This window comes from Lepidothrix coronata, unplaced genomic scaffold (genome assembly GCF_001604755.1).
Source record: "Lepidothrix coronata isolate B3197 unplaced genomic scaffold, Lepidothrix_coronata-1.0 Scaffold171, whole genome shotgun sequence".
In the NCBI taxonomy this organism is placed as follows: Eukaryota; Metazoa; Chordata; class Aves; order Passeriformes; family Pipridae; genus Lepidothrix; species Lepidothrix coronata.
The window spans coordinates 1,698,244-1,714,952 of record NW_016690351.1 but is presented as its reverse complement, the minus strand read 5'-3'; the positions used below and the strand labels follow the sequence as shown (position 1 = coordinate 1,714,952).

At 35.9% G+C, this 16,709-nt stretch overlaps 1 protein-coding gene across 1 annotated transcript in view; it reads right to left on the bottom strand.

Annotated features, from left to right (window-relative positions):
- Positions 1 to 2,302: 2,302 nt before the first annotated feature.
- INTU (inturned planar cell polarity protein) overlaps positions 2,303 to 16,709 on the bottom strand; it is a 35,517-nt gene continuing 21,110 nt past the window's right edge. Inside the window, exons 5-16 of the mRNA XM_017829945.1 lie at positions 15,632 to 15,750; positions 15,237 to 15,326; positions 14,777 to 14,854; positions 13,816 to 14,005; positions 11,277 to 11,330; positions 8,968 to 9,030; positions 7,724 to 7,945; positions 6,741 to 7,163; positions 6,145 to 6,242; positions 5,346 to 5,535; positions 3,952 to 4,106; positions 2,303 to 3,159 (exon numbers count right to left, since the gene is read on the bottom strand). Of these exons, the coding sequence (XP_017685434.1) occupies positions 3,048 to 3,159; positions 3,952 to 4,106; positions 5,346 to 5,535; positions 6,145 to 6,242; positions 6,741 to 7,163; positions 7,724 to 7,945; positions 8,968 to 9,030; positions 11,277 to 11,330; positions 13,816 to 14,005; positions 14,777 to 14,854; positions 15,237 to 15,326; positions 15,632 to 15,750 (1,794 nt within the window). The 3' untranslated portion in view covers positions 2,303 to 3,047. The remainder of the gene's footprint in view (positions 3,160 to 3,951; positions 4,107 to 5,345; positions 5,536 to 6,144; positions 6,243 to 6,740; positions 7,164 to 7,723; positions 7,946 to 8,967; positions 9,031 to 11,276; positions 11,331 to 13,815; positions 14,006 to 14,776; positions 14,855 to 15,236; positions 15,327 to 15,631; positions 15,751 to 16,709) is intronic.

Genomic DNA, 16,709 nt, shown 5'->3' with positions numbered 1-16,709 from the left:
TGTAATGAATTACATGGGTGTAGACCTCTGTGTCTTTCAAGAATCCATCCAAAGGAAAGAACATTTACGTGCACCTCACAAAGTCATTAAAGAGCAAAAGCCAGATTTTATTACTTTTCTTACTTACACTACACAGTAAGCCATGCTGACTCTTCCTTGTTAGAAAATAAGCTCATTAGAAAACTGTATCAATATACCACTACTAATTATCAACCCATGCTGAGGGAAAGAACTGCTCTTGACCAGATGCAGTTTGTTTCTTAAACACAACTAATATGTAAAAGATTATTTACCTGTTTTTCTTTATCCACTTTGGACATGAAAATCTGTTTGCATTTGTCCTTAAAAGCAAAGTTTAAAGCATGTGTTTGTAAATATTGTGTAACATTTAATAAATCACCAACACTAAAAATCCTACAGAGAAAGAAATGGATCTTAAAAATAACCAAAACCTTTAAAATTTTCAAAGTTTACACTACACCAAGTATATTGTACTATATCTCTTCTATTTGGTATGAGCTGTAACAATGGCCAAAACCCTTCCTTTTAAGGTCCTTTCTTTTTCAACCATTTGGTTTTGGCAATCTGGATTTATTCTGACACGCATTCAGTGTATGAATTTGGTGTTAGCACAATATCAAACTGCAAGTGAAATATCAGTAACAGTGAGAAATAGCTTAGATTTTCAACTTCCTTCTTCATACATTTCTAAGTCTAGGGATACCTATGGAAACTGCAGGACAGCAGAGTATTTCACAAGAATGTGTAGAAATGGCTTTCCTGCACACAGGCGGTGCTCACAGTCCACATGAAAGCAACGCCCAACGGTTTACAGAGGTATCAGAAACTTGGTAGCACTTTTTAAATTATATTATTCTTCTAAATTAAAGAAAGGGTTCCTCTGGACACTAAGATAAAAGTCTAAAGCTGAGGAGGCAGTGCTACTAGACGGCTTTGAGAAAAGGAATTGTACTGTGCTTGGATGCCCTCAGTTCTGTTTAAAGGAAGGTTTCTTGTGAAGGAGCAAGCCAAGCTAAATAGCTGATGGGTACTGAAGGAGTCTCACCTCCACGCACATCTACATATATACAGTGTTTCTTTGGCAGTGACTCACTTGTGTGTTTGGTCCAGCTGAGTCAAACCCAGTTTAACCCAGTAACTGGCAGCAGAGTAACCCTGTCTGACTGAACACAAGGATCTAGATGTTAGTTGCCCTCTTTTTAAAGCATTTAAATATCCTCTTTTTAGCATTCAAACCATATAGCCTTGCTTTTAAAAGGCTGAAATGAGACAAACATCAGCAAAATTACCTTTTTCCATACATGTGCACACTTCTGCTAAAAGCAGTGCAGCAAGGACTGTTTGCTTTTCTATATGTTCCTCCTTCCATCTACTATGAAATCTAATATCCAAACCTCACATATTTTAGACTTTTCAGAGGTGCTATTCAAATGTCATCCATACAATTATATATTTTCATTTTTCAAACATGAGTTACATCTCACATCACAGAATTTACAGACGGGGAACAAATCTAACACGTTACTGATATAACTCAGTTTTGTATGTCTCAAAGTGAAATACTGTTGCTTATGTGCTAAGAACAATAACTTCTGGAAACAGCTGATCAACAAAATCTTCAATCATATGCCTAAACTTCAGGCCTGAGACTCCTACTGCTTGGAACTAAAGCAACTGTTAAGTGATCAAGACAAGCTGTAAATCACTCCATAAGAGTGGGCTCTTATAAGCATTTGATTGACTATTTTAGAACTACGCCTGACAGTTATAACTTCAAGTGAAAACAAGATCTAATGATTTGGTCATGATGCCTATGAAACTGAATTTATTTTCCTGAACACTTAAACTTTTTGATCCTGTTGTTCAAAATGCAACTTCAGTCATGCATTTTACGAAAAGCAAGTAGAAACAGCAGAATAAAAAAGTGCACGGTTGACATGGAACACGATGTGCAAATGACCAGATCTAAATATGCAGGCTGGGGGTAAAAAGACCCAAAATCTTACATTTTAACCCAAACTTAAGTAAAAAAAAGCTTTAGGAGCAGCTGATCTGTAATTTACAAATATTTTAATAATAAGTTAAATTTTGTAGAAAAATTCTGATTTTGCAAACATCTTGTCTACTCTTGCCCTACATGGATATAACCTAACAGGTTTTGTAATATCCAGCTGTAAATTGTGGAAGATTTAACTAGACAAATTATGTTTAAATAAACAAAGGAGAAAATATGTGAAGTTAAAACAAATAGATGAATGCGCTATTGTTTTTAACAAATATACATTTTTATTAAGAAATTAGGAATATAAAATAAGCCAAGTCCATGCAGAAGTCTTAAAACCATCTACCCCACCCCCCATCTTTCTTTGTGTCTTCAAAATTACATTTTAACAAATATAAGTATTATTTATAGTTAAAACTCACGAAGTCAAGTAAAACAATCAACCACACTATAGTCCTTGAGTGTGCAGGAGAGCATAAGGGCAAAAATGATTAGTCATTAGTTTTTTGAGGCTAAGTGCCATGCATTGTCTAAAGGATTTCTTTCTGTGTTGATCAACACAATGCTACTGAAAACATTCAGTATTTTCAAGGCCCTTAGAGAAACAAAATTTTAACTAATTGGAAAAAATTTTTTTCCTTCATCACCAATTGCCAGATGTTCAGAGAGTACTTCTGAGGATCAGCTTATCATTTTACATTGCATATTGTGCACTGACAGCAGTGACTGTACAAATTATGTGATGTTTTCATGTAATAAAGTTATGATCAGGATAAAAAAATTGACAGCATATAAAAATAGGAACTTTGGTTCTCTGAAATATTTTTAAGTATTCAATTGATGAGATCATTGGAATCACCACAGAAGTTTTACCTATGTCATACCACAAGGTATTTATGTTTTTCTAAAGCATTTCAAAGATACACCGTGGGTGGGCACCTAAATTAAGTTCATTCCCTTTATATGGAATACTTTAAAAAACTAACACCACCATGAAGGATGGGTGAGTGTCCAGGAAGCTCATCTATGTAGCTAAGCCAAAAGACAGTTTAAAGGCCAGTTCAACAGCAGCTTCTGTGACTGAGTCATGAAAACAGACGTAACACTCCTGAGGTTTTGGATGTAAAATGAGTCTCCTGGGGAAAAAAAAACAATAAAAAGAAGAAAATCTTCAGAGTTGTTAAGTTTTTTTCTCCTCAAATGATAAATTCTTGTTGTACTCTGAGGTTTCAGTAAGAAGTTAAAACCAGCTCCTGTGTAAGACAGCTGGCAAATTTCAGTGTCTCTCCTGCGTTTAATTTTTAAATCAAGTTATTCTCTGCTCAGTTTTCTCATGGCTGTGCATGGAAAAAAATCTTTAGGATTTCAGGATCTATTTGTGTGGTACTAGTGTGTTTGTAGCAATCCAGGTTTCTGGGCGACAAGCTGCAATCAAGGTCCTCAGGAGCAAGCCCCAGAATTCAAAAATTTACTAATTCCCACATACTAATCCAATGAGCTCTTTTAGGGAAAGAGCTAAAATAGAAAGCTGTTAATACCTGCGCATAACCTTGTGTAGCATTATAATTATTTTTTAAAGATATCAACAGTAGCATAAACATTTTTTAAATGTTTAAATTAACAATTTTAATTTTTCCATGCAAACTGCATTTATGTACATTCTTTGTGGGAAACAACTGCTTTTTTTTTTCTCTTTAAACATCTTCCCTCCCCTCTGTAAAAGCTGTCAGCTCCATGCTCTTTTCACATTGGCTCGGTGCTCCCCCCAGTTAAAGGTGGAACTTCACACCAGGGCAACTTCCCAGTCCCAAATTAAAGATACCTCAGTCAGTCTGCTCAAGCATTTTGGTGATGTGCTACAGTATTTATTCTTGAAGAGTACAATGGCACACTCAAAAGCTGGAGACAAAATTTGTCTTTAAACTTACCCCACAACCCAGTAATTCATTGTTGGTGGTGGTTTCTTCTGGTCAGTCCAGTTATCAGGAGAGCACTCAAACAAAACACCATGTTCTCTTACGAGACCTGTGTCCTCAGCTGCCTTACTAAATTCTGAAATTCCACTGCCTGCCTTTTCCTTTTTCTGTAAAACAATTGCTGAAACATTAGTAGAGAAGGAAACAAGTTTACAAAACACTAGCAAATATAACTATGTGATTTCTTCAAGACTCTCTGATGAATGACATTGCTATCAAAAAGCCAGGCTTAGAATACATAACTAACTTGCTTACATGATTCTTCTCCCCATGGTTTTGTTCCTCTGCCATCAAAAGGCTTTTCCATTGTTACACAATTTGGAGTTAGACGCATGCTCCCTTTTTTGACTTTTTTTTTTCCTTCTAGCTGAACACTATTTCTGTATTTTAGACATCTGAAATAATACAGCTCCTTTAAAAAACTGTTAAAACAGCTAAAGCTCCATCTTTCTTTCTATGTGTGCCTCCCTAATTAAGAACTGTGCTAGTAAAAGTCCATTGAATAAACTTCTCCAGGCAGGAATTTCTTTTTGTAAACAAACAGCTGAAGCACTTTGCTCAGAGTATTTTCTTACTCTTACTCAATAGGAGGGCATAAGATTTATAGAAAATAAAGACATTTTTGTGTTTAGTTGAGCTTTTAGAGTCATGTCTTATACAAAGCTTTTGAATAAACCTTAAAGTTCAGTTAATCTCTGGATCTGCAAATGAAACTCCTATTCCAATCAGTTGCTTCAAAGGCGAAATAAAAGGTTTTCTTGGAAAAAAATCTCAAGGAACTTATGTCTGCCATACGCAAACCCAGAAACCACAACTTTCAACTGCCTACAATACTGAAGATATGGGAGCTGAACATCGAGAAAAGATGGTCAAAACACCGCTGTCCTAATTTCTCAAAAATGGAAGAAGAAAAAGTGAAATGCATCTTAGCAGTTCATAAGCAAAACAGGTAGTATTTGTCTGAGTGTCTTGAATTTCCTTAAACATGCTTTGGATTAAATTAATAAAGCATAGTCTAAATTACTCATAGGTTCACAGAGATTTCACAATAGACAACCCTTCCTTTATCTTTCCTTAGTACATAAAATTGTTTCATGTCAGTAAAAAATCAACTGTGCAATTAGCAAAGCAGACTTTTAGCACAATAGAAGTGCACAATGAATACAAAATGACTGATCTGAATGGAGTATCTTATAAATTGAGAACCTGCCCATAACAGTAATATCAGAAGCTTGAAAAACGACACACATGCAAATACAGCAAAGCATTGAAATAATTAAGTGAAAACAATCTTGAAACACTGAGTTGAGAATGTAAATAGAAAAACAAAAGCAAAGTTTCTGTACCTCTTTCCTTATGGATTGCTGAAAAATGGAACGAATTGAAAGACAGCACCGATAGAAATTCTCGATTAACTGAGGGTGGATGGAGCCACCGAGCTGTGCTACTTCTTTGTGAGTTGGAGTAATAAAGATCCCTTGCATCGTTTCCAAAGAGAGATAGTGGAAAAGAGTATTCTCAGGACCAGATGTCAACCTTAAAAAAATTAAATCAGAATTCAGAAATTCCAGTTTATCAACATATACTTTGTTTCTTAAGACAGAATTGTTTTTCTGGTAACTATATCAGAGTTCAAAAACGGATACAGGTATTTTCTCTACACCATGGAAATCCTGCTGATTTGGACCGTTAACATTAATTTTAAAAAAACAACTAACAACAAATCAAAAAAATCATGGTACTAGTTAGGTACTGCATTTGTGTTCTCAAAATTTGCCCCAACAAAGAAAAATGGAAAGAAAAATAAAAACTTTGTCCTTTGTACACCTACCTAGAGACACCAAGGAGTACAAGGTATGTATATGTGTGGCTCAGAACTTTTATTTGAACTTTCAAGGTCATATAGATGTGAGATATATGCATACAACAGTGATATATTGTTCAGAAACAGTGTTTTATTGTATTATTTTGTATTTTTTCTTTAATTAAGCTCTCAATTTAAGAGCTTCACTTCTGATAATCCTTGCATAGTGAAACTTTGGTTAGAATAAAATTATGCAGGAACTTCTGTGATCTGTGTATATTCAAAAAACGATCCAAGTATGGCCTAAAATATGAACTCCTTAACAAAAAATAATTTCTTACTTGATAGCATGAAGAAGTTCTTTATCCTTCTCTGAAAGGTTCTTTTTTAGATTTCCTAAATGACATGGATTTGGCAGGGTGTGTTTTTTTCTAGTGGCCTGAAAAAAAAGCAGATAGATGAAATAACAGAGAAAACACAGCTAAAGGAAAAACAGAATCAAACCAACAAATGACCAACTTAGAAGAAAATAATGCAGCATTTTTTGAAAAGGCCAAAACAGTTGCATCAACTAAGTTAAATGTATTTTATAGCCTATTTTAGACTAAAATGAGTTAGAAGCAGTTGGACAATTGTACAGCAATTTGTCCTGGTAACTTATGTTTACATCATTATTTCAGGGATATTCTCCAATTATTTCTGCTGATTCAAATGCAGCTGTGCCCACTTCAGTGATGTGAAAACCCCAAATATTTATAAGCAATGATAAAATAAAAAACCACATGATCACTCTGAGGCTGACCCAAAGCTTCCCAAGCCAACAGAAGTATTTGCTACTGAATTCAGGGATTCTTAGATTTATTCTTTTACATTGAAAGAACACCACCACCTAAGCCCACCAGAACTTTATCAATTCTCTCTGCCTTTATTCTCAGACCTGATCCACTACAGGTTGTGGATTAGTGCTTTCATCTTCTGCAGGACCTTCGTTACCCTGTTGGTGTCCTCCACTGTTTCTCGTAGGGCTCAGCATCTGTGTTGTTAGGGAAGAGTCCCCAAACAGAGATCTTCTGCTCGCTGGAGTAGTCGCTGGTTTGCAAGTGGTTTGTATTTTGCTTAGGATAGGCGAGGTGGTCAAGCTCTCCAGTTTGTCACGTGCTGCAGGAAGGAACCAGTCAGCACAAGCTAAAGGTGGAATGGAAGGAGAATCCAGCCTTTCCTCTATGCTGGCATCTATTCCTTCCAGTTGGAGTATGGTTGCTTTGACCTGATCTACATAAATACAGTCTGGTCCTGGATTCCCAATAGCTTTGGATGCACAGCCTCCTGCCTCTAGTAGGACACACAACATGAAGTGTCTCTGCAAATATGAAGGGAGCAACATTAGCCTTTGGTTTAATGTACAGTATGTGCTGTGTTATATCTTACCTGAGATTTGGGTAAATACAGCACTATATTCAACACTCCTTCCTCACCTTCAGAGGAGTTATTTTCTTCTAATCAAATCACATCCACGGACATCTTTCTGTTATTGTGTTATTTAAGTTAATGACCCAAACATAAAAGCTGTTGTTTACAAACTCATTAGCTGTTTGCTTTAAAGAAAGTCTACATTTAAAAAAACAAAACCAGATACATTTCTGAAATGAGTTGTCTGAAAAGACAAGATCATGAAGGTAAAAATACTTTCAACTGAATTGAAAAGGCATAAAAATGATCAGAATTTATACTTAAACTTTGCAAGCTTTGCAGATGTATAAATAACGCTACTGAGAAATTCTATCCCATAAAACAACTACAATGTAAGTATTTTGTAAAATTACCAAAGAAAATGCATGTAATATATATATCTTAGTGAACAATAGGCAAGACACAACAGCAGAGACCCAGAGAATGGGCATACTGCAGTTGTTAACTTACCAAGCCAACTATCAGTAAGAAGTATCTTGCTTCAGGTTCCCTGTATCCTGTAAAACTTGAACCTTCGCATGGCTGGATATGATGCTGTGGAAATACTTCCCGCCACATCACTAACTGACCGATTCTCCGTTCTGCTGCCAAGGGTAACAGACAGTAGTGCCGACAGTATAAACCTATATCAATAAGATCTTCCTTTGGCAAGTGATTACCAATCAAGTAACCCTTAAGTAAACACAGAAAAGGAAGTGTATTCAGTAAGAAATACAACACCACCATATATCACTTCAGAGTACTTTCTATGTAGAGGTATCCCTGCTCCACATGCACTGTCATCTTAAGCTACACAGGTCATCTTAAGGTACACAGTTGTACAACAGATAACACTGAGCTTTTGCACCACATCTAAAGACTCAAAATACTGAAATATACACAAATAAACCATCAGCATATATGCAAGTTATCAAAGGTGAGTTGGGAAATGCATGGCTTTAACAGCTTAAAACACCTACAGCGTTAAGTTGCTCTCATTTAATTCTCTCTCCAAAATTAGTGAGCTCTCACTGGAATTAATATAATTTCCAAAGAAGATACATAGTACAGCAGCGGTTTTAGCACTAAGAGCTTTACAGCTCAAGTGCTATCATGGTAGATACTGTGCAGGTCCATTTGTGGGAACAGTTTAGTCTTGTGACACTACCAACATAAAGAACAGTTGCATGATAAAATCACCAAAGTTTTCTTTAAGTAAAGGCACTTATCTTCCTCTTTATACTGTTGATTACACCGTCTATATTTACTAAATAAATTTACGAATGAGGTCAAAGTGAAAAAAGCTGTTGATACAATTTCTCAAGTCTTGCATTTAAAGACGGACTAAAGATAGATTGCCTGCTGATAAAAAATTGCAGTGAACAAAAAAATTCCTATTAGAATATCCTACAGTCTCACTTGAATTGATTCTTATTGCTTTATTACTCGCTCTCTCTAATCCTCTGATCACACACCAAAAAACTCCAGTTTCAAAGATGTATTTTGTTCTTATGATCATACAGTACATATAATTGCCTTTCACAATTTTTTTCTGTTATGGTGTTTGAGTTCTGGTACTAGAAATACATGTTTAAAGCAGTCATACATTTATTTCATATTTGTGAGGTTCTGAAAGGGTAATTCCAGGAATAAATTAGATTTTTATTTTTTTTGCTAATCTTTAGGTCTTAATCGTTAATAATCATTAATATTACCTTGTAGAAGAGACAAGAGCCCAAAATCATATATAATCTTCTCATGTCATAATAATCTTCAGACTGTGGGGAAAAAAATAATTGTATTGTTTTTAATTCAGAATTTTTATTTTATTTACCAAATGCAAGTGAACTACATCTGGTAAATTGTAATCAATATATTACTTAATGTTTTCATATTTGACCACCTCTTATTACTAGTACAGCAATTAACAGTGAGCAGTAAAGGGAAATACAAATTTTTAGCCTCCATTATTAATTTTCATATCATTAAAATTTTCTCAAAAAATTCCAGCTGAAAATAACAAGTTTCCTATTTAATAGTTATTTGTCCATTAACAATTTTTGTTAGGATTTGCTCACTCTCACAGTTCTTAACAGCAAAGTACCTGCAGTGTAACTATTGACACCAGGGGCCCTCGTAGAGTAAAACTTTCAAGTCAAAGCATTTTTTTTCCAGTACTTGACATTTTACCTAAAATATACCCATTCATTGATCTTTTAATGCCCAGTGGTCTCTGATTAGTAACACTCTGTTTAGTTGGATATACTGTAGTTTAAATTAAGTAGGTGCAATCAATTTCCATGCAATAAACTGTAACTTACAAACACTGCTTTCTGTAAGTATTCATCCAGGTTGTTTAGAACAGTGATTCTCTTGAATAGAATTTTAAAGTAACTGTTCTGAAACATGAGTTTAAGAGAGCTTTTTCATGACAAAGTAAAGCTGAAATTTCAATATGTTTACACCTTGCACAGCAACAGTTACTTAAGTAAATTACTACAGTCTCCTTTAACAGTATTAAAAAAAAGCATAATTTGTAATTATTTTCTGTAAACTGGAAAATTTAAGTTCTCATTGCTCCACAGGTGTTTTCAGGTTTATTCACAATTGCTTGGGAAGGAGACAACTTTATACACAAAGAAATGTAACAACAATCAGCTGTGTTAAAATTAAAGTGCTTTTGTAAACATATGTCCTGGGTTACACAAAGACTCTGGTATCCACCTTTTCTCTTTTCTCCAAATATGCCTACTAATTTAAGCTGTGGGGAGGGACTTAAGGGTGGTACTCTATTATCCTAGAGGAAGAATGTATCCACCAGTGTGAAAAGACTGGAAGGCTGATGACTCAGAGGACACCTACACCTGCCACCTCAGGCAATGAGCTGAGTATTGTCTCTTTGTCCTTACACAAATGACTCATCTGCCATAACTCCCCTTGGGGAGGCATCAGGACAATTCACACACACACACACACACACACACACACACACACACACACACACACACACACACACACACACACAGCTTTAAGATATTATTCTCTGCTGATGGCCATAATGAATCCACATGTGCTTAGAAGGTGTCAAAGACTCTTGAAATGTCCCATGATCCAGTGTTAATCATCCAGGGAAGAACTCCCTGCCCCTAGGGAGGTACACCAGAGGTGTTCTCACCTACCCTGAGCCCAATAAAAGACCACATTTGGACTTCACTGGGCAGACCAAGGTCTTCTTCCCTCCCTCCATGAGACTTCTCCCACCTGGACCTCTGCCACCTCCTCAGCAGATCAGGACTACAGCCATCATCAGAGTTGCAGCAACCAGGTCTCATCACTGGACCCAGCAGGTGTCTTGTGTGTCCTTCCAATTGTCTGAGAGGTCCACAGCCCTGCTCCAGCTGCCTGTGCTGGCACTGCAGCCTCACTCCAGCACTGCAGCCTCACTCCAGCACTGCAGCCTCACTCCAGCACTGCAGCCTCCAAACCACTCCTGCCAGGCTTTACCAGGTTGGGGGAGGCTGGATGCCATCTTGTTTTGGTCCAATGGGCAGGAGCTTGGAAATTTTTCTGGTTAGCTTATCTCAGTTTTATCAGTATTGTTCAGCATTCTTCTCAATAAAGAGTTATTTTTTCACTTACATCCAGGCGTGTTTGATCTCTCTCTCTCTCTTTCTATTGGAGAGAAGCAGGGGTATTGAATCAGAGGAAGGAGACTTCTGTCCAAGGTCTCTGCCCCTCCAAATTGTCTCAAACCGAGACAACATCCCATGGACTTAAGTTACACTAAATCATGGATTTTCAGTGATTAATCCTATAGGATTATAATATGTTGTAATACTAACCATGGAGACAAAATTCAGGATAAATAGAATGGGTAAATGGATCTATCTTTAAAGAATAATACAACATTCCTTTGCTTTGACTCCCACTTGATGAGAAAAAGTAGATGAGTTTGAAATTAGTGCTGAATATGACACCAAGGCAAAGAGATAGTGTGCAATGCAAACAAAAATAAGATGTTCACCAGCTCTGCGAAGTCAGCTGCTTCCAGATCACTCAGTGCTGTGTCAATTTCCATCTGAAATATTTAAACAGTACTTCTTAATAGACATTTCCAACACATTAATTTCTCATAATATCACAGGTTGCTCTGTCTCGCTGGTCTCAGATTAGAAGTAACAAAGTAAGTGGATAAAAATTTGCATGTACTTTTCAATAGTAACATCAAATATCAAGAACACCTTGAGCCATCAGATTAAAGGAAAATCCTTCTTAAATGCTGTCTATCCCCCTGCTCTTTGAAACTGTACAATTTCCCTCCTTGTGTGCCTGCTGAACATAGTGTTTGGCGCAAAGGTGCTTTAGATGTCTAGAGACAAATCTCAAATCTGGCACACTACTGCATCCAACTGAGTTATCAGAAAAATCTTTTACACAATGGATTTAGTTTTTTTGTCTCTATGGAAATTGCCAAAACTTTCTCACGCATTATCTTTGTTCTACTAAAACTGCTTTAGGTGTCCTAATTTCTGTAACTGGTTACAGTTTCTGTAAAGCTGCTGGTTAATGTAAATTTTATTAAGAGTACTTCAAGAAACATAGTACTAGGCACTGAAACCCCTGACGTAAAGGTAGTACTTAATGAAAAGAACCTAAACCCCGTAATTACAAACTTCTTAGGCTGTATTAACAGGCTGCCTCTAATTGAAACAGCCAGTTTTCAAACAAAGCAACGTCAGTGGGGCTGCTGGCAGTCAAAAATTAACCAGTCTCTCAGCTTTTCCCCAGCCAAAATTTAAATGGCTTTCTGCCCAAAGAACTGACATTTTTAGTTTTATATTCCTTATAGGATATAAATATCTTCACCAAAATGTTAACTGGAAATGTCATGTTCTGCAACAATAACATTTTTTCTGGAAAATATGAATGATCTCAGACAACTTTGGAAAGTGATGTCTGTATCACAAATACAAATGACGCTTTTGTCTAAATCCCTTTAAAACTTAACTATTTTTCAAGAAAGAAACAACCTGGAAGCAGAACTATAGAACAAAGTGCAATAGAGTCTTTCTATAGACACTTGAGAGAGAAGAAAAAAGCATGGAGGAAAAAACCTAATCTCTTCTGAGACACTCCATAAATATGCACTTCTATAGCTAAAACATATATAACAGTGTTCATACATATTATAAAAGCAGAGGCTGGATTAAAATAATTGCAAACATATTGTCCTCAAGTGCATATTTAGCAAAAATGTATCTGGACACATACTACAGGGTAAGGTAGAAAGAACTAAATAACTATCAGTCTGCAACTAAAGATAAAAGAAGAGACAATTCTCTTTTAAAGGAGAAAAGAGAGAAGACCACAGAAATATGTTTGGAAACTAATAGCACTGACTGATGCACAACCTCCAACATTCAGGGCCATTTCTATTACTGAATCACAGCAAACCTGTAAAGTTGAAAGACTCACCCCTTCATCCCTTCCCCTCCAAACACATTTATAAAAATTATACAGTGAGGTCTTATTAAACATAAAAATCAGAAACCCAGGAAAGTCCTAGTTAGTATTATCTTCACATAAAGACTGTATATATTACAGAATATGCCACTGGAGAAGAAAGGTCATTTTGAACATCCAAACTCAGTCTTTTCACAAAGCCGTTCTGAGAAACACTTGCAATTTTCCATGAAGTTCAGCAAGTACAATGTTCATTTCTCTTATTGTTGCTGATGAAATAAGTTTGGATAATGGAGTTTATGGTCAACTCAGATTACAATCATTGTCTAATAATTAGAATTAGCCTTAACTATGTTATCTACAAACTTACAAATATTTTGGGTCTATCCAAAAATGAAAGGAAACTCTGAGCTTAAAACTTCCAAGCTGTTTTATTTGCATTGAATCATGGCAAATACTCATTAAAAAACAAAATCTACCATGACAAGACTAACATATTCTAAACCAGAATCATAGATATTAAAGCCATGAAAATGACATTTATGACTGACAGCTATAATTCCATTTACTATGATCTACCTTTTGTCTTACTAGTGCTTAATGCACAACCTAGTTTCTAATTAGGAGGTAACCAGACACAGTGAAATGGTGCAGAAAAGCTCTACCTGTATGTGTCACACAAATGACATGTGGATATTTATTTTGATTTTGCAACAGCCATTTATAACTCTCCTAAATTACAAGCTATGGGCTTCTGGAGTAGTATTTCCTACCTGGAAAAATATTTCAGTAGTCAAAATCAAACATAAAGCTACATACTATGGGCTGCTTTCCCTACTCTATATCCTAGTTCTTAGAGATGTGTGTGTATACATTTTAAATAAAGTTTTAAGTCCTCTGTCATCATAATCTCTTCCTAGATAACTCTAAAGCCACTAAACACACTGTGGGAATGACAGTGTAGCTCCAAACCTGAATAAAGGATCTGGTAGGAAAATGGATGGTCTTGGATGAGCAAAGGTAAATTACACAATAACAGCAGAAGATTTTTTGGTCTCTCATATACAAATTTTTCCAAAGAGATGCGAAAAGGACATTACCTTGATCTCTCGAGGCAGCGTCAGCCAGCGCAGGCCTGGGAGATTGTCCAAGAACAAGGCACTGCAGGTCTCATAGTGCTGAGCACTGGGGCTGGCACTCGGCTCGAGCCTCACAGGCTGAAGTGCACGCTGGAAGAACAGGTTGAAAAAATGATCGAGGCGAGAAACATTTTCCACCTGGCAAAAAGCACTGAACAAACATGAACTCCAAGTTAGAATAACATTGAGAAACTTGCAGCTTATTTATATAAACCTCAGTGCTACACAAGTCTCTTTGCAGCATGATGCTACATTTGGATGTATTTTTAACATGAAACAACCCACTAGGCTAATATCCAGGCAGTAGCTAAAAATAAAGAACAAACTAAAGCAGTAACATAGTAGATGTCTTAGAGCAACTTGATATGATTTAAACATCAGTCTCATCCTTCTGGAAACTGAGATTTATTCTTTTTCTTTCTCTATGGCATACACACGTTAAGCATGAATTGATGCAAGCATATGAATAATCTATCTTGGCAATTTTATCTAGGTCAAGACTCAAAATTTTCTGGGTGATTTCCAAATGCAGAGAAAGACAGTCACTGCAAGTCCAGAGTGTTTACTTTATTAAAAATATAATACTGATTCATATGTATATTTTACAGACAGTTCTTGAACGTAAAGGATAACATTTGCAGAGTGCTGTTGATATCCACCGGGACTTAGATTATGTGAATGATTTAACCTAATCAAGGACAAAACTTCCTGAATTGACAAAGACTGTTTAAAAAGTGTCTTACTAGTGTTCAGACTGAAAGCAAAAGGCAAGAAGAACATAATTCTGTTTTCTATGCAAGTGTAAAGGCACAGGCAAAGAAATTCCATGTAGACATTAAAATTAATGCTACTATTTGTCTTTTTCAGTGAGCACCAATGAGAAATACGTGAGTGAAAAGAAAATACTTTTGAAGGAACTCACCTGTCCAAAGAACCGTACATAAACGTCAAGGTCCTGACAACATCTTCAATCATGTTCCTCAGCTGAGAAAGTGGCACACTAAAAAAAAATAAATTAAAACATACAGCTTTACTCTGAATAAGTAGTCCTCCTAGAACACATAGGTGTGTAATATTACTGTTATACAGCAGTCTCTACGAAGTACTTGAATTTACCAAATCCTACAAAATATTACTGTTTTCTAACCTACATGTATTTCTGAGATCTTATTCCTTCAGAGCAAATGAAAAAGAAACTGCAACAATGGATATATAAAGGATGAGAATAAAGTCAATCAAAAAATAAGAATCACAGGTATAAAGACGAGTTTTAGTAAAAAGAGTACATTGTAAGCTCTTTCTTGCTTTTTTGTTAGAAGAGTACAATTTGAGGACACAAAATAAAATTTAAGGGAAAACAAAATCTTTTCTCTGAAACTCACTTCTCTTCAGGAAGGCCAATTATGAGCAACTTGTCAGATTCTTTCCAGTAAACAACTTGAACCAGTTTTTCACATAAGAAAAGGGAGGAACTAGAAAAATTAAACCAGAAATACTTCTGTTAACAGTATGAAGTTATAAAAGAGTTAAAAACAATTTCACTGAAGTGAAAATCCTACTAGTCACTGCTACCCACTACAAGGAAATTCCCTCATACCAATGTACCTGCAGGCTGAGCAGTCCAACTTCAGGCATGTTGTTCTAGTTAAAACGTTACTGCCTAAACAGGTTGAGTCACTCTGGTTTTGCCTATAACTTGACACATAACCCATGTTTGCTGTACATGTATGTATAAAGTAATAAAAATAACAATGCATTACATTTCAAATATTTTTACCTGATAATCTCGGTACCAGTAACATTTTCCAGTATGTCAGACAGTGTGAGAAATATTCCTCTCACACTTTTCAGTTTTTGGGATGCTTCAGATATGGGGTACTGATAAAGAATTTCTTGCTGTGAAGAAAGTTAGCTGTTAGTTAAGCAAAGCAAAACCAATCCCCCCCCCCAAAAAGAATCCCCACAGAAAACAAGATAATTTTTTTTTGTGGTAACAGGGTTTTTTTTAAACATGTAAACTTTTCTCATATAGTTTCATATGGTTGTGAAACAAGCAGTGAGCTGCATGGGCATACTGGAAAGTTCTAAAATGCATATGAATGTTTCTGACAGTTTTAAATTTTCTATTTTATAGAAAAGCACAACTTACTTAGAATCATTATTACATGAAGAAACATAAAACAACAAACAGTATGGCCACTGCATTTTAAAGCTTTAAGTACACTGTTACCAGTCTGATTCCAAGAGATAGGAAGAAATTCTTTATTGTCAGGGTGGTGACGCACTGGAACAGGTTGCCCAGAGAAGCTTGGATGCCCCATCCCTAGGAGTGTTCAAGGACAGGCTGGACAGGCTTTGAGCAACCTGGTCTAGTGGAAGGTCTCCCTGCCCATGGCAAGCAGCTGAAACAAGACGATCTTTAAGGTCCCTTCCAACCCAAGCCTTCCTAGCCTTCTCTGATTCTACTATTTGTATGGTTCTTTCTGTGTTTAAATTCTGATTTAAATCATCATCAAACATACAGCTCTTCAAAACCAACAGTAAGAATATGAAAACTACAGTCTCTCTATATAACCCTACCTAACTGCTTTACCTGTACAGCATAAAATATAACTGAGATATATACTCAAATAACATACGCCATTAACATTTCTCATGAAACCTCTGACCATCTCTGTCAACATATTCTTAAACAGGTCATCTTGACGCTCAGTAAAATAAATTATCTTACAGCTCAGATAAATATTTGTGACAATTATTTTTCTTTTTCTAACCAGTTTTTTTAAATAATCTTTTTATGCAAGCACTTTTAAAAATTTTGTATTATTCCAGCAACCATAAAAATACAGTAATAG